General features: G+C 44.1%; 1 protein-coding gene across 2 annotated transcripts in view; it reads right to left on the bottom strand.

The window, feature by feature from the left end:
• FRY (FRY microtubule binding protein) overlaps positions 1-22,663 on the bottom strand; it is a 778,582-nt gene that overhangs the window by 93,190 nt on the left and 662,729 nt on the right. For both annotated transcript variants that reach the window (XM_078657150.1, XM_078657151.1), the window contains exons 50-53: positions 18,855-18,929; positions 9,909-10,079; positions 3,360-3,560; positions 2,663-2,824 (exon numbers count right to left, since the gene is read on the bottom strand). In XM_078657150.1, the coding sequence (XP_078513276.1) occupies positions 2,663-2,824; positions 3,360-3,560; positions 9,909-10,079; positions 18,855-18,929 (609 nt within the window). The remainder of the gene's footprint in view (positions 1-2,662; positions 2,825-3,359; positions 3,561-9,908; positions 10,080-18,854; positions 18,930-22,663) is intronic.

Here is a 22,663-nt window from a genome sequence, read left to right as displayed (position 1 = left end):
CGTTTGATGTCCCTAGCCTGGCCAGTGAAAGGGAGAGAGGGGCTGAGCAAAACAAAGTGCTCAGTAGTTCTCCTGAACCAGTTGTAGCTGGTTCTCGATATTGCCTGCACCTTGTAGACAAAGGATTGTGTGTATAAAAGAGGGGCTGTGACCGCATGATTTTGTTCTTGTTGTTGACTTGAAACTACCAGGGGCGCGTTGCTGCTGGGGCCCAGGGGAAGGCATGCCTCCCTGGGCCCTGCAATGCCACTGGATCAGTTGCTTAGGGTTCCCTTTGCTTTCCCCGATGTCTCCAGGACTGCTGGGACCATTTGCTCTCCAGTGTGGCGTTTGCCAAGGCTTGTTATAGCCTAAGCGCCCTGGGAGCGTTGTATTTTAAAAGCCCCAGGGAAGGAGGAATGCGTGGGCTTGGCGGCACTGACTGACAAGGAAAGGGAATCCCCGGCGAGGGATTCCCCCGAGATTGCCTTCGTGGCAGCTGCGGGTGCCCACCCCGCTTATTTAATTATTTAATTACGAGTGCCCACCCCGTTTTGGTGCGAGTGATTAAGCAGGTGCCCACCCCGCGGTATATTTTTAACTGCGAGGGAGCCCACCCCTCATTTTGCCGACAACCGGAGAATCACCACTGCGGGCCCGATCAGCCCACAGGAAGTCAGGCACCCTCGTAGGGACATGGGCGTGGCCTTTTGAGGCCTGAGGGAAGTCCTGAGGAAACCAGAAGTGAGGAGGTGGTGGTGGTGGTGGGGGGATCCGGTGAGCTGGTGGGAGCCCCGGTGCACAAATTGATGGCCAGCGGCAGGAGCAGAAGCATTGTAGGCGAACGGGAGGACGGGAGCCTACCCCACCTCCCACAGCATGGCGGTGAAGCCCGGGTCCCAGGAGAGGGCCCGGGTGGAGAAGGGAGAAGCGTCTGTTAGGGCAGGGCTCCCGTGTGCTGAAGGGAGCCCCGCCTGCTTGTGCCCCTGAAGCCCCGGGTCCCAGGAGGGGGCCCGGGTGAAAAGGAGACGGCCGGAGCAGGCGTGACGAGAGAGCCCCGCCCCCTGCCGCACCGCTGAGAGAAGAGACCGGACGAAGAAGGAGCCATCCCCGACCAGAGCCGGTGAGTAGGGCTCGGTGGGGGCAACGGCTCTTGGGCATTGCAGTGTCCGGGGGCGCACAGAGTCAGAGCGGCCCGTGTGTGCAGTGGGCCGCTCCAACTGGGCAAGATATGTTCCAGAGGGCACCGTGGTGCTGTGCCAGCATTTGTTGTTTCCAGCTGGCCCGATGGCTAGAGGGCAGCTGGTCCAGTTGGCCATACTTCCTGGAAGGGCCCAGAGGGGCCCATGCTTTTCCCCGTGTAGGAAGCCCATGGAGACCAGGGGCACCGTGGTGCCCGAGTGTTGGCTGATCCCAGCTGCCCTGCGAGAGTGTAGGCAGCTGCAACGTTTGGGGGCATATGTGATTATTTAAGGAGCCAGTGTGCTCCTGGGACACAGGTGATTCCAGAGCCAGAGGGCTCCAACGCTTCACAGTTTGGCCCCACTATTTTTTAGAGCCAGATGGCTCCACCGTGAGGCGCAATTCAGGAGAGAGTCCCTGAGAGGGCCAGAGGTGGCTCAGAGGTGCCAGGCCTTCCCCACAGCAGCGCAACATTTAGTGCCAGCTGCATCGTTTAGGCCCCATGTGATGGTTCTCAGCTGCCCAGCAAGTAGTGGGCAGCTGCAACGTTTAGATTTGCGAAGATGGCACACCCCTGACTGGCGCTGCCTTGGCAGCGCACCCGGACATTCTGGACACAGGGCATGTGAGCCCCTTTGGAGACGGCCAGTTGGCCAGGGGGAGTGGTAGAGGTATAGGGCGCAAGGCCCTAATGTGATTGATGTGCTCATGCAATGTGGTGCAAGGAAATGTAATGCATTTAGTATGTTTTACGCACCCTGTTTGATACCTCTACGTAGGGTTTATGAGTATGAGGTTATTTTGCATTTCATGTGGTTATGCTAGTGAGATTACGTTTCACTGTGTGATTTACGCCCCTAATGTGAGTTATACTTAGGAGGTAGGGTCTAATGTGTTTAGACTAGTCAGGAGATTGCATAATGTGTTTATGCTAGTGAGGTTGGCGAAGAATGTAATTCGAGCGGATGTGACTGTGCATAATGTAGTTATGTTACAGGTTGAGGTGGAGAACAGTGGTGATCAGTGGTTACTGGTTGTATGTTTATGATCTAGTTTACTTTTACCAATTTCTGCTAAGTGCTGATCCTGACAGTGGCCCACGTGGCCATGTCATGTGTAAATAATACCGTGTGAATATTGCCCGTGCCAGTTGGCACAGTGTAAGTTATGTGTTTTACTATTCTAATGTGTTATCAGAATACAAAGGCTATTTTTATATAACCTTGTGTGGAGTTCCTTTTGTAGTGTGCCTGGGATGTTGTTGCTGTGTGCGTGCGCAAATGCTTTACACATTGCCTCCTGGATAAGCCTGACTGCTCGTGCCAAGCTACCAAGGGGGTGAGCAGGGGTTATCTTGGTGTGTAACTCCCTTGCGCTGACCAGAGTAGTGGTTTCTGCCTGGCTTTGGCGCAAGCCTTAGCCAACCAGAAATCCCAGTTCTAACATGCCCCATTCTTACTTAATAAGAAGTGCAGGTGTGGTCTTGCTCGTGCTACCTCACCTTTGAGTCCACGGACAGGAGATGATTGGTCATATCAGGCAAGGAGACATCGAAGCTGGACGTCCTTGTGTTGAGGGAGTGTTGGTCGGCGGAGGGCGTGTCGCAAGATGTGGAGGGAGAGTCCATGTGGCTGGTCTCATCTGATGGAGAAAGAGTCATGATCTGTACAAATAAAAACAAGAGATGAGGGGTTGTTCATTTACCTTGCAGGTGACAGCATGCACCAAGTTGGCATTCCACCATTCACACACAGCGCTTTCCATTTCCTCACCCTTTCGCAGGCGAGGGGCTTGCAAGCATAGTGCACTCTTCACTACTGCAACACCACACACGCAACATCCAAAGCAACTGAGCAACTGAAGCCGCCTCACATAAGACCCAGCGCTGTAGATGCATCTATATCACTGCCTCTAGGAAGCGAGCATATCTGAACGCAGTCAGGTCGCTCTCTACGCCCACTCTGGCTCACCACACAATTTGCCGCTGCTTAATGTTGCACTTATCAGATGTGGAGCTTCCTGTGTTTGCAATAGCCGCAGATGTTCTCCTGGACATTTCAAACAAAGGACTGCTGCATCTTAAGCCAGGCCAAGCAGGCGAGAGGCTTCCGCCTCCACCCACAGGCTGCGGCCCCAGACGGTTTTCAATGTTTAACTTGAGTGGGCATGGGAAGCCTGGCCTGGCAGGGCCGCCTTACCAGGTCTGAAGGCTCCAGGATCTGGCTGGTGGTGAGGTCCTCCTCCTCCGACGACTCGTCCGAGTCCTCGTGGTTGCTCTTGCCGAGGCTGGGCGTGCTGCCCGAGTGCTGGCTCTGCTCCAGCAGCTGCAGGTCGCACTTGTCCAGGCTGTCCAGCGAGCGCCTGCGCACGCCCCAGTTGAAGTTGTCCACGCTCTCGCCCTGAAACCACACAGCAGGCAGTGAAAGCTCCCTATGTTTGCTAGGACACAGCGTGGCGCGAGGCAGTCTACAGCCCGGCTTGCTTAAAGAAACTTTTTTTTTATTACCATCAATGCAATCTATTCATTCCCCGAGTTTGCCGTAGAAAAGACTGAAAACATAAAGAGAGTTTTTATTCATGTCAAGTTGTGTGTTTGCCAGTCCCGACCTTCCTGCAGACGTGCGGAAAATGCATCAGCGTGGAAGGGCGTTGCACAAGTCACTGAGGGGTATTCTGCTGGTATTGTGTACTGAGAGGGCTGGCAACTTCCTGTGCTGGTTGACAGCCAAAGTTTGAGAAATTAATTTGAACGGGCCCGAGGCAAGGGGCGGCACTGACTGACTAACTTACTGATTCATCCATCCTGGCGTGGATCTTCTAACTTTGTATGGAATAAAATACAGTGACCCTTTTTGTATTCCGCCTTTCTCAGGTATGCGGAGAATGACGTCAGTCCCGTGCCCGCCCTGGACTACACAGATCTGCCCCGGCTCTTTCTTTGAGTAACCTCGGCTAGTTTACCACATTTTCCAGCTAATCTAACACCCCCAATTCCACTGCTTCCATTCTATCTTTGGTATCCCCCCCTTCAGCAGCGTGTCGCAACATGAGCTGCCGAGTTCATTAGTTACATCGGTTCAGCACCCTAGCTCGTCAGCTCTCCTCCAGGGCTTTGTAGGGCCGCCTTTCGTCTGCTATTAAATAGAAAGATGATCTCACGGCAACACTGTTTACTTTAGCATTCGCCCTGCAGTGTTTTGGTTGTGTCGGCTCACGCCAGTCCATATCTCAAAGCAGAGGAAACTAACAGTGCTCCCGTCTGCGCCGGGGTTTACTTTCCAGAGTGTCCTGCAGTGACCCCTAGCGGTTCATTAGCTCTACTGAAATTCACACAGTTTGGTGTTTTTACTCACCACTTTCAAAGGGAAGGATACAGATCTATGGGAGCTATTTTTGTTTGTTTTGTGTTGCTTTTATGACTTTGTGTCGAAATAAAGCTTGTGATGGAAGGATTAAGATCTGCCAAAACCATTTCTGAAATAGTACTTGAAGGCCGCTATAGGATGTATGACATTACAACGCATGCTTTTACCACGCATGCCTTTACAACGCGGTATTTACAACGCGGTATTTACAACGAATACCTTTACAAAGCATAGTGCTTTGGGGCGCTGGATAGTGAATAGTTTAATTTACTATTTCAACTCCAGTCCCCGTGGATAGTAGGGAAGGTGTTGGATAGTAAATTAAATCTATTCCCTATCCTAGAGCGCCCCCCAGCGCAATGCGTTGTAATGGTTTGCGTTGTAAATACCGAGTTGTAAAGGCATTGCGTGGTAAAAGTTGCGTTGTAAAGGATGTTTCCCCCGCTATATAACCTTAAACGCGCCTTTTAAACTTTTTCCCCCAATTTTTCTGTGCTGGTTGATGTGTTCAGTATAATTTAGATCTCTGCGATTATGGGCTACGGCTAGCATGCTCCTATTTGTTTTATCTTGTATGCCCCAAACCTTTAATTTTGTATTTAAACCCAGAAATGCATGGTCTTCCCTCATGCTGCACACTTAACACACAACAGAGGAATATAGCTTATTTTTTCTCTCACTTACTGTGCTTGTTTAAAAAAAAAATGTAGTTTGAATCTGCTCAAATAAGTTGCATTCGGATTTTGGCTTATATTTGGACTATAATCTTTTAGGGGCGTACCCCCACTACATCAGATCTACACCATCAGCAGTCACTACAATGGGCCCGATGTGTGAAGGTTATACCCATGTACCTAAAACGATAAGCCCTAAATATTAACTAGGCGCCTGAGACTTGGCATGCTCTATTTCAACTCTCACCAGGCTTCCCTAAACCGTAGCAACAAAAAAGTACTAAGCACCAAAAGGCATGCCTTAAAGTTGAGCCTTTAAGTTGCAGAACTCTTTGATCAGGAATCTTGTCACCGAAACCCCAACTTTGATTCTATCACATGGCAGGAAAGTCAATATTTTGTATTAATCTTACTTGAGTGCTGCCTTCAAAATCAAAAATAAGCTTTACAAAGCAGCACCACCAAAAGCAACATTGAAATTCAAGCTTACAGTTCAAGACAGTCTAAAGCACCTTCAAATATTTTTTGACCAGTACAGTGCTGCTTTTCACATAAAAATAGCCATGCATGAATTAATCAGAACCACCAGGAACTCCCTTACCCAGATATGGACCCCCGCCCACTGTGCCATTAGAACAGGCCCTACTCATCACTGGGAATTCCCAACAAGACTGAAATGCATCTGGCATTGCCTTTGCCCTTGTAGAAGGGGTAAAGCCGTACAGGCGGGACTGTAACCTTTGGGTGACCTACAGCCACTTTTTAATATTTGTCCCATTCAGCAATGGTGTGGGAAAGACGAAATTATGGAATGGAATGCTACCAGCAGAGTTCCCAATGGTTTTGTTTAACTCAAACATCACCATCCATAATTATTTTTTATTTGTTTCATGCCTAGTCCCATCAAAGCCATACATTTAATCACATTTCCAACTTCTGCACTAGCTTTGAGAAATCTCACAGTGTATTTTAGAAATCACCAATTTAACTACTTTTTCTTGAAATCTGATAGTTCATGTTGGCAAGTTACGACTACTGGTGAGGCATACCATCATCCGTTCAAGTGTTACTGTTTACAATAGGTAGAGAGAGTACACAAGTCTCCCACATGTCTGGTTCTGAACGCAAGGCGTGGAATCTTACATCTTTGCCTGGCCTACACTGGTAATCATTGCAGTTGCTTGAAGACCATGAACATGTGAACAGGCATCTTGGCAATCGGCCTTTAGTAAAGATGAGTCTTTGAGGGTTTGAATAATTGCACTAAAATCACACTTTCCAAATCAATTCTAGGCAAGACTAATGTCTTGACCACCATTCAACAGATGAAAATGGCTTACATTTACTTGCAAGTAAAGCTGGACACTGGCAGACTAGACAATGGTCCTGCGAGAATTATCAAAGTTGTATCCAGAATCCAAGTCTTCACGTCAGAGTTTTGCAGACTGGTTACTCTGTCACAAATATGACAGACGTCCTGTCTGCCCATAGGATATAGTGCACTTGCAATAAGGCGGGATATGCATCACGTTTGTGATGGAGTAAGCCGTTCAGCAAACTCTAAATCGGGCCACTGGTCTGCAGAGATATAGGAGTTGCCTCTACTAACCTTTCAAAGTCCTAACAAGAAGAGCATATAGAAAGCATTTCCAGCTAACAACAGAAGCTTAGGCATGGTTGATTCATTTTCCAACAATAGTCGAGCATTGGATCCAGGGTGATTCAAGACCGTGCCTAACGCGTTTGATGTCCCAGATAGGTGGCATCCATCAATAGAAGTGGGTATCATCTACACACCGAAGCATTTGTCTAGCTCTCTGAAAGGCAACAGAAGTTCAGCATTCATCGGTAGGGCACCTTATTTGACATTAACAGACTAAAAGGGCTGGGGGCACTAAAGCAAAAATCATAGGTAAAGAAGCCTACCAGCACCTTCATACTCCAAGCATAATGACTAATGACCTAATGAAACAAGCTGCTCTGCTGTTCCAGAGGTTGTGGAGGCCTTTGCCTGTAAGAGTAGAGAGGCAAGAGCTTTCAAGGCCTTCATGCTTGGAGTGGAGCAAGTGTAATGTGGCATGACTTCATGAAAGCACACCTTTACAACAGTTCTACACTGCACAATAGCGATAAACACATTTATAACTAAGAAAGTAGTTTCAATGACACCATCGGAGAGGAAATAAAAAGAATGAAACCTTCAAAAACTCTTGGTCCAGAAGCTCTTATGCGTCATGCCCTTAGAGCTGGTTTATGTGACATAAATGTAACATACAAAGTCAGCCCTAAATGATGACGATTCAGTTAGGCCATAATTGACTTGGTAAAGAAACTCGTAATAAATAAAGTACAGGACAATTGCTGCTTAACCACATCTACTGTTAAGACAACAACTTCTTCCAAGTCGACAAGACAGTTCCAGTATTGAGCAAACCTTGAGCAATGTTACTAATTGTTTTACAAATTAAGCACTGTAGCAAACCTTCCAGATGTTGTGCCTGTAAGAAATGTAGCTTCCTTCAGAAAGAGCAAATGAGCTTCTCTTGACCCTCTCGTTAGGTAAAACTGAAACCCATAGACAAATATGTGTGCACCACTGACTAGGATTTCCTGTTTATTGGTTTGAAATTAATGACTAAATGGCTATTTGTAATAAATAAGTTAACTCAATCACAATACAACAAGAAGTAGCATGTAATATGGACACCAACATTAGATCAATAAATAAAAATGTAAGCTATACCTCTGTGAGGAAATGTAATTTCCGTGAGAACAGATGTATGCGTCTTGAATGCTAAGTCTTATTAAGAATCAATTTTCCCTCTTGAAGCGTTAGCAATTAAATCAGAGCAGCCATTTTATACATAAACAAATTTGAAATATTTTTGAATTATGTGAGGTTTAGGACCAATGAACTACAGTCTACCAAAACACACAAAGTAGAAATAAAGAAGAGAATTATTTGGTACTTAAAATAACATGATTACAGCAATGCACAACAATAACTAGCATTCAAGTGTGACAGACAGACACCATCATCTTACCTGAAGTTCCTGGAGAGCAGATACAGTAAATGAAAAAAAGACAAATAGAACATCGATTTACAATTGCTGTATAATAAATTACTCGAGGCACCATGGGGTAATGTCATTTGCCCTGATATTTACACAAAAATGACTTTACAAGGCCCTTATAATGCGGTTCCACCCTTCTAGCTACCACTATCTGAGTAGCCATCCAATGAAAGATCAAGAACAAATAGCAAAATATATGAATAAATAAAAAATGCACATCCCCATGCTTTCCATAATTCTTTAAATAATACATCAAATAATTTAATAGGAGTTTGCTACATGTCTCCTTTTGATTACAGCAGGGCACTTAAAAGAGGAATGAAAAAATACAATAAGGCGTCATAAGAGGATTAGAGTCCAGTTGGACTTGTACATAACCAGGTCTCCGATTCTTTGATCATGATCCATGTTCTGTACTGGGGTCAGTTAAAAGCAAAAGTCTAAATAGTTTGATTTTAAGGAGCTTCCTGAACTGACAGCAGATATGTTTGGAACTCAAGATCGGTCTGAGTGAGGGCATTCAACATTCTAGGTCCCCGTAACTTCAGCAATCTGTCTCTGTGGTTCATCCATTTCAAAGTTGGTTGTTTAATTTAATGGGCGGGCAATGAGTGGAGAGCTCTAGATGTAGGGCTCTATAATGAAGCATGCCACAAAATGTGGGTGTGAGTCCTTTTAAACCATATGGTGGTTTTTAGTTGGGGCATCTGTATTCTGGATTAACCTATCTGGTGCATTTTGATTTCTAATGGTTGGCTATATCTTTGCGGTATGTAGATGTATTAAGACAGGGAGGTGATATAACCATCAGCAATTCTTCTACCTCCCCTATCTGTGAGAGTTCTCTCTACTCTTTGCCACTGCTCTTTTCAAGCGGACCGCCACTGATATACTCTTCACCAGCCGATCTATCAGAACCTGTGATGTAAGAAGTCTTTTGCCACTTTCATCACTACATTGAGCCGCCTCGCTTATGACTAGCTCTGTCTGCAAAGATGAAGATCTCAGAAGTGTTTTTTTTTTAATTTTAGGCATTTAATCCCAGAATGAGATTAAGTTCCTTATTTCTCAGACCTCACTCATGAGGTGTATAATCTAAAGAAATCACAATAGTTGCATTTGATTGTGCCCCAAACTAAATTGCATGCCTCAACAGAAAAATATCAACAAAATACATACTCTACAAAAATGAAAACTCTAGCATATATTCTGACACTTGTTGGATATTTCAAAACATTTCACCAGCCCATTAAAAAGATGTACTACCTTTCACTTAAATAGGTAAAACATGTGCATCAACTATTATAAATAAAACATTGATTTGGGTACTGGCTTGTCTTAAGAGGTTGCACTCCAAGTTTGATTTTTAAGCACTGGCTTCTTCTGTGTGTGTTGTGTGAGTAACCCTTGGAATTTATGTACCAATAAAATATTAAGTCCTTACTACCACCACTCTGCAGGAGTTTGCTTTGAGATCTCTAGTGCAACACCCTTAGATTTCCCTCATCTATTGCAATGGCAAGTGTCCCATTGATAGTTATCGCCGTATTCTGTGTTGTGCCACAGTCTGCCTGGTGAGGGATAAATAGTAGGTTAGGGTTCCTCAATATGAATGTGGTGCCGGCATACTGTACCTCTCCATCCTCTAGTTCCACATCCAAGAAGTCGAAGTCCCGAAAGACCCTGAACTGCTGCTCACTGTTGGTGTCGTCCATGATCTCCTGCTCCCGCACGCTGTCCTCCGAGGAGACCAAGCTGGCCTGGTGATCGAGCAGCTCCAAATCACCACAGGAAGAAAAAATCACCTACAATTCAAAACGGGGAGTAAGCAAAAGATTTCTGCAAATTACTGCAGCTGATAAACTGCAACTGCTCATCAGGAAGACTGTTTGCAGCTCACACCTACTGCCTTGTACAGCTATTATTAGAAAGCTCTTACATTATTTAGTTTGGCTTGGTGCCCCCAAGTTAGTAAAACAACATCCATTTTGTGCTGCTGGAACATGTCCAAGAGTATAACTCTGCTCATTTTCAATAACAGAGGACTGCATGTTGCCTAAACATTATAACAGAGCTTTTTGGTAAACGCTTGGCTATCAAAGTGCTAATACGACAGGCACAGCGGATTACAAAAGTGACAAAATGATCAGCCTTTTCTTAAGAGAAAGATAAACGATCTGCAACTTTCATACACAAATGGTGTCTTAAATATTGTTTTGTCCATTTTCAGTAGCCACAGTGCAGCTTTAGTGAGCCACCCTGGCAGCAGACCAGCAGAAAGGAAACCAAAGACTTTTTTAGTTTTCTGCAGAATCCCCCGATAAGGACATTGAAAGTCAGTAATGCGAAGGGGAGCGTGTTAACACTATTAAGGAAGAGCAACTACAGTGCGTATTATATGTATTTACCTATCTGTTCACCCATTTACCTAACCAGATTTGGTGCCCTTCAACCTTTTAGGGACATTTACGACCTGTGGAGTAGGCCTGTACCTCAAAGAGACATCCAATATTGAGGGACATATCTAATTGCTGTTGTTAAGTCGGAATAACTGGAAAACAGTGTGGCAGTTACTACACAAGACAACTAGCATCTGGGTAAGATAAAACTTTTCAACTGACACCTCCTTTTGCACTGGTCTTATCTATCCACATATTTATGGAAGTAGAGTAAAAAGGGCCTATGCTACATGTACATGTTGACTCTCACCAAGTCCACTGTGGAAATGGGCCACACCAAAGGCAGTGGCCGACTGGGTCTTATCCACGCTGACTGCCTTTGACTGAACTGTTATCGATCAAAAGCACCACTGTGATGAAAGTAGCAGGGTTATGAACTCTAGCTGTTCAGGTAGAGTACATTTAGACCAAAAATTACATATTGAAAGGGAACCCATGAAAGATGTGCTGAACACAACAGAGATTAAGAAAATCTGACTTTTCTATTATCATTCAAAAATAATACCGAGCCAGAATGTTTTAGCAATTGCTGTTTGGATTCCTTAGGTCTTGGAGCAATGCCTTTAAGGTCTGTGATGAGGAGTGCACTTAGGGTGGCAGTGGAATGCTTAGCACTATTTGCAGAGAAGCCTTCTCCTCTCTGCAGCTCAAGGGTACTGTTATGTTATGTCAAAAAATATTTATTGAGCGCACTGCCACCGATTGGTTACCTGGCGCTAAAATAAACAGAGAACGGAACCTGGGGACGTAAGTGGAGGGGAATTAGTGAAACGCTTGTCTAAAGAGCCATGCTTTTAAAGCTTTCCTGAATGACATGAGGTCCGAGCAGGACCTGATCTCGAAGGGGAAGGTGTTCCATAGACGAGAAGCAAGAATTGCAAATCTGCAACCACCATAACGTTTGCGTTTGAAAGCGGGTGTCTGGAGGAGGGCTTGGTGAGCAGAGCGCAGATTACGGGAGGGGGTGTGCCTGATGATAAGATTGTCTATGAATCTAGGGCTTTTGCAATGGAGAGATTTAAAAATCATGCAGCCAGTTTTAAAGGAACAACTTTGGGCCAGAGGGAGCCAATGAAGGTCCCTGAGCAGGGGAGATGCTGAATGCCATCTGGGTTGAGCAGTACTAAGCCTGGCTGCGTAGTTTTGGACCATCTGGAGGCGCTTCAGTAGATATAAAGGTAGGCCTAGATATATAGAGTTTGCATAATCCAGGTGGGACAGTACCGTAGTGATCACCACCTGAATAATGGCCTCTGGAGTAAAAAAGCGTCGCACCTTTCGAATTTTCCTGAGCTGGAAAAAACACTTGGAGACCACTTGATCCACTTGTGTTTTTAAAGAGAGGTCACTGTTCAGGGTCACTCCAAGTGTCTTTGCAGAGGAAGTAGGGGCTTGGCCCATATCTGAGGGCCAGTAGTGGGTGCCCCAATATTTCGCACTATCAACTGTGAGCACCAGCTCGGTTATTCCAGGGTTTAGTTTTAGATGGTTTTGGTTCATCCAGGTTTGGATGAACCTCATGGTAGACTGGAAATGAGAGATGGAGAGGGTGGAGTTGTCAACAGTAAAGAGCAATTGCAGGTCGTCCGCGTAGTTGAACACTGACACCTGCATTTCTTTTAAGGCATGGATTAGAGGGAGAATGTATATATTAAACAGGTGAGGTGACAATGATGAGCCCTGGGGGACTCCACAGGTGATGTACCGTTTAGAGCCGACCAGGGTGCCAAGGCGGACCGACTGGGAGCGATTCTCCAAGAAGGACCTCAGCCAACCAGCAGCTAGGCCCCTGATGCCAGCCTGATTGACACGATCGATCAAAATGTCATGGTTGACCGTGTCAAAAGCGGGCGACAAGTCCAGCAGCACCAGGGTCTGAGGAGAATGTCTGTCGGCACAGTCACGGAGAGAGTCTAGAACCGCAACTGCCACTGTCTCAGTTAAATGGGCAGGGCGAAAACCTGCCTGGTGGGGATCAAGGCAGTTTGAGCCCTCCCAAAAATTGGACAGATGTTTCGCAACATGGGCTTCCAAGACTTTGGCCAAAAAAGGGAGCAAAGAGATTGGCCGGTAGTTTGCCATGCAGGTGGGGTCCGCCCCAGGTTTCTTCAGGAGTGGGATGACTTTTGCTTCCTTAAAAGAGAGCGGTACTAAACCAGCTATAGGAGAATCATTCAACAGAGTGTAGGCCGGAGCCGGGACGGAGGACAGACACTCTTTAAGGATGTAAGGAGGGCATTTGTCGGAGGGTGCCTCTGACTTGACTCTTGCCAGTAACTCTAAGAATTGCTCTGAGGTCATAGTAGGAAAGCTGTTTAATGTGACCTTATTGGTGGTGGTATAGGAAGCAGAGGGAGCATCGCCAGGGGAACTAGGAATGCTCATCTTAATATCCACAATTTTGTCAATGAAATAGGTGTTGAGGGCATCACAGAAGGTCTGGGTTGGAGTCACCCTAGGGCGGACGCTGTCTAGATCAGTCAGCTCATTTAAAATTGAGAAGACATCCTTGGGTCTGTCTGCTGAATTAAGAATACGAGAGAAAAAATAAGCAGATTTAGTGGCAAGGATGGCCTTCATGTACAACCTCCTGGCCATGGTATACTCAGATTTTAAGTCGGGGGAATAGCAGCTCAAGTTGGCGCCGCTGCTATTCCCCCGCTGCTATACTGTTAAGGTCCATGGTATATAATGGCTGTTTCACGACTAAGTACCTTTTTTGGTTCTGGGAATAGCGAGTTCATATTTTATTCTTTAAAAACCTTTTATTGGTTTTGTTCACTAAAGGTGCAATTTGATGGTAGGGTGTCAGGTAACACATTTATCTCCAGATTTTGGTTCACCGATTTGCCTAACAGCGAAATAGTTATATATCATTGCAATTTGCCAAGGATATTGTCTATCCTTCCCTTTGACAGTACGTTGTGGGAAATTCAGCATTAGTGGATTATGAACACTGCTTGGACAATGGGGTCTGCCCAAGAGACCAAACACCTCCCAATGGACAGTCTTCCCACGTGCCATTCATTGAAGGCCATAAAGCCTGCCACATCGATCCCAGATCTGCCATCAAACAGTTTATTTTTCTCCCCAGGCCTCCACAGTAGGTGAGGTGTGGCCACCACACAGCTGTATTATTGAAGTACCCCATGTGGTACATTATAAGAATACTGCAAGTCACAGAGAAGTTCCTTTATAAGGTTATGGAACATTAAAGTGACCTGCAATATCCTTATCATGTACACCAGGGGGTACTTTATTTCATATAATACACGGTCACACCATCACCTTTCCCAAAAACCACTTAGAACCTTGGTGTATAGCTCTTTTATATGAAATAGGGAGCATGTTTGCAAACATGTAGAATAGAAACCACTTGTGCAATATCAAACACATCAAAAACCTGTTCCATATTTGTGGCAAACAGATATTAAAAACAGTTCAAGACAAGTCAGTTTAAAAAAAAAAAATGCTTCAGTAGCTCGGAATGAGTAAAAGAATGCAGAAAGGTACTGGATTACCTCTATCTACGGAGTGCAAAGAATAAATGTTTTCTCTCTGCTAATCGCTGTAAACTATTAAAATAGAGCAGAAGCATGAAAAGCAACGCTCCGTTGTCGCTGCTTTAAATAGCTGCTTCAATTCTGCTCTGTGACCTGAACTGGCTTTCCCCTCGGCTGCTGTCTCTGGCAGGAGGCATTGTAACCTCAGAACTCAACTCTAATAATATATAACAATCAAGCTTTGACGTCTTTTCTTTATAATCGGCAACTGGGTGCGTCACAAGTCGCTGATTACATAGAAAAGAGAAACTGCCATTTATACAGGGATTTTTACTAAGGTACAGTTTACAGAACTGCAGGGTTTATTTCGAGATAGTTGTGCCACTCCAAATCCCCAATCCCACATATAGACTGGCTCACGACACACTACAGATTTGATTCCTAATACTGTTCCAAAAGGGTTTTCTACAAGGACATTGCCAAAAACATGTATGAAAGATCCAACTTGCTTGCAGCCTTGTAGACATTTGTTGTCTTTGGCGATACCAAACCCAGCCATCTATTCTTGTGTTTAGTAAACTTGGTGTAGCATTTTTAGCTGGAAAGGGGGTTCCTTTCCAAAACTTCCATGGGGGCACTATATTTTTTATATGTCTGAAGTCAAGCTCAGGCTGATTCACCCTCTCTCTGTCTATTTCTGAAAAAAGGAAGTTGAGTCGCAACATCCATTTACTGCTAAGTCACCACCCGAAGACGCAGCCAATTACTGCCATTGATTAACACTTGGTTGGAAACGTCACGGTAGCCAAGGTATATGAAAGAACTAAGGATGAACAACTGCAGCACATTTATCGAAACCCATGATGTATTAGGCTCTCAGCAATCTTGATTGAATCCTCACACAGGGAATATGCAGTCCTGCAGCCCTTGGTTTCTAGTTTACAGATGTCAGCACCCTGAGTCTTTTTGATTTTTCAGCTGCATTTGAAACCATCAATCATCACATTGTCCTGGCTGCACATCAAGTCCGTGTGTGTGTTTTAGCTGCTTGGTTCTCAGGGGTTGTGCTCCTCCTCCTCACATGCCACCAGAGGGTCAATGCGTCAATACCATGTTCATATCACTGTATTGTTAATTTAACTATAAGAGGCTGGCTACAAAAAGTATTCTTAGATCTTATGATTTCCATTATTGCTTATATCCTGAAGATATCTAGGTCATACTTTGCTTTTAAGACAAGGTCAGTACAAACTCCCTGTATGCCAGTGCCATGCAGCCATGGACACTTTGATGCACTCTGTTGTTTCAAAACTGAACACACACAGGACCGGCATGCTTTGTATAGCCAATGGCCCTAATTGTTGGTGGGATAGACCGTTACTCCATTAAGGACAAGTTTATATTCTGGTGAAGTTGAGAAATCTACAGTTTATCAACCTGGATTCGTCTTTGATCTTTCACATTAGTGTCGCAGTAAATCACTCTAGAGTTTTGTGGTTTTGCTGCATCAAGTCTGGTGTTTGCTAGATCAAGACAGAAGATTCGACAAACCCTGCCGTGATGCTCTATGTTCACTTCTACTGGAAGCGGAAGCTGTTGGGACTATCTTCCTTTGCATTAATTTATCTTGACTTCCTCACTAATTGTTCACTCCGACTTTTCTTCGCTCCTTTTCCCTATCTTCCTCGTCTTTTTTCTTAGGCTCTCTGACTTGCTGTTTTTTTTGCTTCCCACTTGCCATCTGTGTGGCAGAGTCCTTGTTGTGCTCTTTAGTTTCCCCCTGCCTTGTGTCTGACTAATTGAGATATTTTGAATCGGACACAACCGGGTTGTAAAGGGCAGGCAAGACCAGAGGTCTTCCTTCTTTGGTTTTCTGGCATGGTCAGATGGTCTCATCCTGTACAGATTAAGGGACTAGCCTTTAGTTGTAGCTGCCTTAAAAACATCTGACTAACCAGCATTGGACCTAAATACTGGGGCGAGATTAAGTATGCTGCCAGGATTAAGAGGGTATATATCCTAAGCAACGAGGACTGGCCACCAATGTGTGAAAAAAGTAACATTTAAAGACTCCTGATTATTCTTGAGTCACTTCCTCAGGTAGTCTTGGGGAAATGCACAGTGGATTTATCAGTTTATGCACCCAGCTTCGCATTTGGTATAGTCACTCTATGGTTGTTTTCCCCAAAATCACGGTTATGTTAAAGGATGGGAAAGCCTTTCACTTCATATCTGCCGAGGTGTTTTATCCCATCCCATTAAAAGTGAGGAACAAAATATTTTGGTTTTCAGAGGGGCCTCAAAATGCATGTCTGTTCAAAACATGATCTTGTTCTTCTCCGTTAATTCCAATGCGTTTTCATTCAGCATTATGGTGGCAGTTTGATGAAAACAACACTTTAGCAAACCACATATCTTTTGATATTAGATATGCCCCACTTTGGCAAGTAGGCCATTCATACTGATGAGCCAATGAATACTGTAGCATTTATAACCATCGAGCTTACTAATTTTAACAAATAAGTTAGTGGCTGCATTATCTTTCTAAAAAGTGCAGTTGGCTGCTAGTGCTCTGTATGTAACTGAAAAGTTTCTTCCGTTTGCCACCTTCTAAGCCAATATTATCTTTGTATCCTTAGATGAGTATGAAAGGTATTCGTGAGCTGGATGACACTCACCCTGTTTTGTACTGGATCAGGATCTGACATAATACTTTTGGCCAACAATACCTAGATTCTCTAAATGAGTTCTTGTCTAAAGATGGTGGCTAAAGTCGACCCCTAAGTCACAACAGGGTTTTATTACCAATTGTGTATTAGCCAGCTCTCTGTACAGTAATGAATTACTTTTCTTGCTGCCGAAGGAAGACTTAAAGGGCAGGTTTGGTCTTGGCGCTGTTAGCTGAACTTTCAGGGATTGTTTCAACATAATCAGATGAAGACAGATCAGGCAGATGGAAGGAGACAAATTGCAGACCGTCTGGAGAGGGAGACCAGGGGCCATACTACATAAAAGTGCCCTACGTGTGCAAAGGGCATATGCACATGTTTTCTGTGCTTCTGGGGAACTGTTGTATTACACAAAGGGATGCAGACGCTTGTGTGACCCCCTTATATAATACTAATAGCGCCTGCACACATATAGCACCAATGCTATCTCAAGAGGTAGCGCCTTCAATTGCATGGGCTCATGGACCATGCAAATGGGAGAAACACTTTGTCTCTGCGCCACGCTATAGTATGGATGGGGGGAACAGAGGTAAAAAAGGCCATTAGGACTTGATCTTACGGCATCACAAAGTGGCAATTAGAGGGGATGAAGGGGATCCCATTGATACCTCAGCATGTGCAGGCGCATGTAGTCAGGGGGATTTCTGTGCTCTCCTTGAAGTGCAGGTCGTTGCAGCCTGCACAATAAAAGATGGAGCGGTTGCTACAAACAGCTGCTCCTTCCTTCACTAAAGCATTGCCTGTGGGGCAGTCGTGAATTTGCGGCTGCCCTCGGGGCAAGGAATTGATTGCATTAGGATGCACTGTCCCAGTTTGTGCCCAGTGCACCTGTTTAAAGGTGTGCCATGGCGCAAACAGGAGCAGTGCCCCATTACTTAATATGGGTCTAGGGCTTTTGGTTGATTTCATCACATTTGTGCCATGAGTGGTACATGCAGACGTAGAGGATACACATGATGAAGCGTGCCCTATTACAGGGATGGTTGGTTACTTAGGTTCACATTAGGAGGCCCCTTTTAATTTCAGAGGGGGCTACTAACACAGACTACTGGCCCAATCGGAAACATTAGATCCCTCGCCCAGAAGCACTGTGGATCTATTTTGTTTCACCCAGAGGTTCCAGCTGAAGTTCAGGCTGGAAATGAGAATCTATGGGGGGGGGAGCGGGGGTGGAGTCAAACCCAGAATTTTTTTTGATTCACCTGATAATTCCTCATTTCCTAGTGGCCGCCTCAGGGTTCAACTCATTAAGCCTTGCTAAATATGCCCCTGCAGGAGTTACCAGTAACCCTGGAAGCTTAAGGAGGGTTGAAGGGAGGGAATTTAATGGGACCAAAACCAGGGACCTCATAATGAGGCTCTTAGTACTCAGGATTCAAGAATAAATATCCATGGGCATGATTTCCTTTTGGAGCTCTCCAACACTGCATTCTAGACAGTATAAAGAGCAGGCACATGTTTTCTTCTTCAAGACAAACGCCTCTAGACCTCATCACATTATAGTTCTCAGAGAAGCAGAGCACTGGGCTGGCATTTCATTGAGATCCAACACCCTTGTGAATGGTCAGGTGCACCCCTTCCCACCAGCAGCTCCCGGTTACATTATGTGAGGCTAACAACATTTTAACTTAATACAGCTATGCGGCTCTTAATATGCAGAATGAATGCAAGGAAATAGCAAAAACCTCTACACAGAAGTGTGATTTTCAGTTCGATTAAGAGAGTACAATCTAATTTCTGAGTTCTACAAATTACTTTACAATGCTAACAGGAAACATTAGAAACAGATCGGTGGATAACGAACCAGCTGAGCAACTGCACGTTGAACTCAGCCCTCACATTAGGACAAATTGTAAAAGCACTGACTGGTGAAAATCATTCTCACTTACGGATGGGTTTTTGCTGAGACCCACTTCTTGTCCGCAGAGCGAAAGAACATTCACTAACTTTTCCCTGGTCTTTTTCTAAAAATAAAGAAATATTTATTTCACGTGAGTTTTCAATTCATCATAACAAACATGAGTAAAACTATTTCTAAACTCACATCATTTATTTTCTCTGACACAAAGTTAAGTGAAGACAGTGGATATATAGAGATGATTGGGGAACATCATCAAATACAATTTCACCAAATTATATGCATATGAAATCAATATTCTCATTACTATAGAATTCTAGACCACTCCCGAGGGCTATATTGGCTGTTAAAAGCCCTAAGCCCGAGTAATAGGCTTGAGCTACAGGTGAGGCCTATAACAAGAGAGAGGGCTTATCAAAATCATAGCCTGAGACAGAAAGACTATTAGGCTTAGCGTAACATGTTCTAAACAAAAAAGGGAGAAACAAAAAGACAAACATTGGAATGTTGGAGCAGACGGCCCATATTCCCCATTACTGGCCCTGGGCCACTTAATTGTCTTAAATGGAACTCTTAATATTGCAATGTTCTAATATAATACATGGTATTATTACATATGTCATTTTCAAGCTTGCCATGCATGGAAACAGATTAAAACAACATTCATGGCACTGTGTCACTGTTCTAAAATTGTCATGACTGCCTTCCTCTTTTTAAATATTTTAGTTTGAACAGTCAGTAAAATTAATTCACTCACACCATGATATCATTTGCTCTGGCTCCCAACAATAATGTTCAAGATATGGGGCAATATATGGCGATATTCAACCTGGATTATAGTGCCCCTGACAAAAACAGTTTGGATATAAAAAGAAATATTCTAGGCTGATTTTTCATCCAGAGAAAGCTGGTGGCCCCAACGTTGGATGCTGGATTTCTTTTCTAGCAGTGCCAGGTGTAGCAGTAAGGTACTGCCCATGGTGCAGGCCTCTGTATACAAGTGACAACACTACAGGGTAAATTGATGTTGCTGTAACTTTGATTCCTCAGATTCAAATGGAAATCAAAGATAACTATGGGATAGCTGGATACTTATGGACAATCTGGAAAGGCCTTTAGCACTGATCACAAACTGTACCAGACACACGTAACTTCTATGACTAATGGGTCTATTTACCTATCTATATTATTCATAGTTAAAATAGTCTTACAGCAGTGGGGCCAGACTCAATCCCGATGTTCTACCCAAAGTCACAGCGGACGTTGTACAGCGTTGGGATTTTGCTACAAACATTATCTGTGTATGGAATGCAAATGGCAAACATAGGGAAAGGACAGCATTGTGATGGAATTATCTGACAGGCTTGACTCTGATTTCAAAGGGGGGCACAAGATGGGGCAGATGGTTTTGAGGATACTGTGAGTCACTCTGCTGAGTGGCAGTGGTGGCTGGAGTCTGAGAAACAAAAGCAATGCGTCTAGCTGCTGACAAAGAGAAGAAAACTAGATTCTTTAGTGAGCATTTTTGAAGCTCAGAATGTTGTGTCGAGTGGCTTCTGAGCTTCTCTGAAGCTCAGCTGCAAAGCCGACAAATTCTTATGGGAAAGTTAGTCAAAGGACTCCAGAAACGAAGCTCCTATCCCAACATTCATGACCTTCATGCCTGAACAGGATCTGTTCTTGCTGTCATCTCTTATGTCCGGGACTGCAGAGAGATGCTCAATGTATGTGCATAATTCACTGTGCGATAAGTATTTCTTTTCTTTCTACTTTTTGCAAATCTTGAATCTCAAGAAACGAGATTCTGAGGGAATTCTTATCCTGTAGTATTGGAAGTATGTTTTCTTTGGCCAGTAGGATGTCTCCCTCACTCTCATTAGAGAGGACACTGGAAGGATTTATCCTTTCTAAGAAGACCCACGTGGCTTGTCTGCAGGTCACATTGTTTCTGATGCTGCAAAGCATCCCATAAAGCACTCTTTGGCATCCATTTCACGTGACTGCACTTGTGGTAATTCTTCTAGCCAGACATCTGTTTACTGATTGAGTGCAAAATCCCTTTTTGGTAAACAAAAGTCAAAATTGCATTCTTGGCCATCACGTTCCTAATATCTCAATTCTATTCTTGCTCTTCGCGGTTCAATTGCTGGCCATCACAATAGCATTTTCAGCTATCACAGTTTTGTTCTTGAATGTTACCGTATCATTGGCTACCACCATTATTCCTTTCTCAGCAGTCACTCTTACATTCTCACCGGTCATGCTTTTGTCCTCAGGTAATGTATTTAGTTTTTTAGCTGTCATGGTTCCATCCTCAGATATCTGACTGTGTTACTAGGATATGGGTTTTATGAGTCTGTTTTCAGGGTAAAGGTTGCAGTATCCAATATTATGGTTTCTTTCTCAGGTGTTATGGCTTTTTTCTCATTTATGATGATTCGGTTCTCAGGTAGAACTCCTTTCACAGGTAGGATGATTCCCCGATGATAATTTAATTCTCAGGTTCAGTGATTTTGTCGTTGGGTACAATGATTCTGTTCTTGGGTAGGGCGATCCGTTTCTCGCAGATGATTCAGTTTTTGGATGTGATGATTCAGTTGTTGGCTTTGAGGATATTCTTATAAACTACTGAGATTACGGTATTTGGTTTGATGTTTCTATACTTGGGACTTAAGCATTATGAGTCTGTACAAGTGTTCTGATGTCACAATGCAATTCCCAGCTGTCCAGATTCCATTATTAGGTGTCATGATTATATCCTGCTTTTCTAAGAAACATTCTTACCAAAGTGATCTTTGCACTGGTTGTCAAAATTCCCTTTTTCCTAAAGACTCCTGGGATCTACTAGTCAATAGACTTAGCTTAAGTGACTGCTTTTGCAGTGATATTGGGATTTGTAAAACAATTAACATTAACAAAGGATTAAAGTTTTGGGGATCGGGTACATGGATGCCTAAGACTTGTCCCCCTTAAATGTTTTCCAGGTGCTTCACCTCTGTTCTTTTCTATCCATTTATACCAAGGGCACAGAGAAGGGCTGGGGGACAGGTACTAAGGAGAAAACAGGACTTTGCACTACTAATACAACTATTATATCCAGGTATACCCTTTACTTCAGACTCATGGAAATAATGAAAAGCAGTAGTTTGTAAGGAGGCAAGCATCATTGTTAATCACTGGAGGCACGCATTCTTGCTAATCTCTAGAATCTAGCTAAATACGTTTTTTAACATAGATCGATCAAGATAAACAACTGCTTGTGAGCTACAATCCATGACATAATGTTTACAGGATGCATGTGCACTTTTGGGATTGGCAACCAGTGCCTTGGCGCCTTTGGGCATTTGTTGCACTATACAAATTCATATCGTCATCATCATGTAGTGTAACTCCCATGTAAGTCAAGTAGATGATATTTAAGAAGACAGAATGCTGAAAAGTGACCGATGCTGACTAGGGTCTCACCACATGTGCATAGAGACTCACTTAAAGAGTGAGTCCAGCGGCCTTTGGATGAAGGAAGAAGAAGAAGCAGGATACTCATGCTAAGGAAACTAAGTAGAGAAGCATGACCTGTAAGCCAGTCCTGGTCACCTCAAGTTGAAGAAAGGAACTAAAGTGATACAGTAAGTACTCTTGGTAAAGGGCAAAACTTGTGGTGTGCATGCACATGGCACCCAAACACATGTTTGCTTTGCAAACTATGTTTTTCTGTCTCGCACTAAACCTTAGGACATCCCATTAATATGACTGAAGGGGAGCCAGGACTAAGAAAGTAACCTTCTGTAAAAGTATTATTCAGTTTGGGGGGGTGGGAGGTGATGTTTCAGTTCTTGGAGT

This window comes from Lissotriton helveticus, chromosome 8, assembly GCF_964261635.1.
Source record: "Lissotriton helveticus chromosome 8, aLisHel1.1, whole genome shotgun sequence".
In the NCBI taxonomy this organism is placed as follows: domain Eukaryota; kingdom Metazoa; phylum Chordata; class Amphibia; order Caudata; family Salamandridae; genus Lissotriton; species Lissotriton helveticus.
Note: the sequence above shows the minus strand (reverse complement) of the source record. Positions and strands in the feature narration are given on the sequence as shown.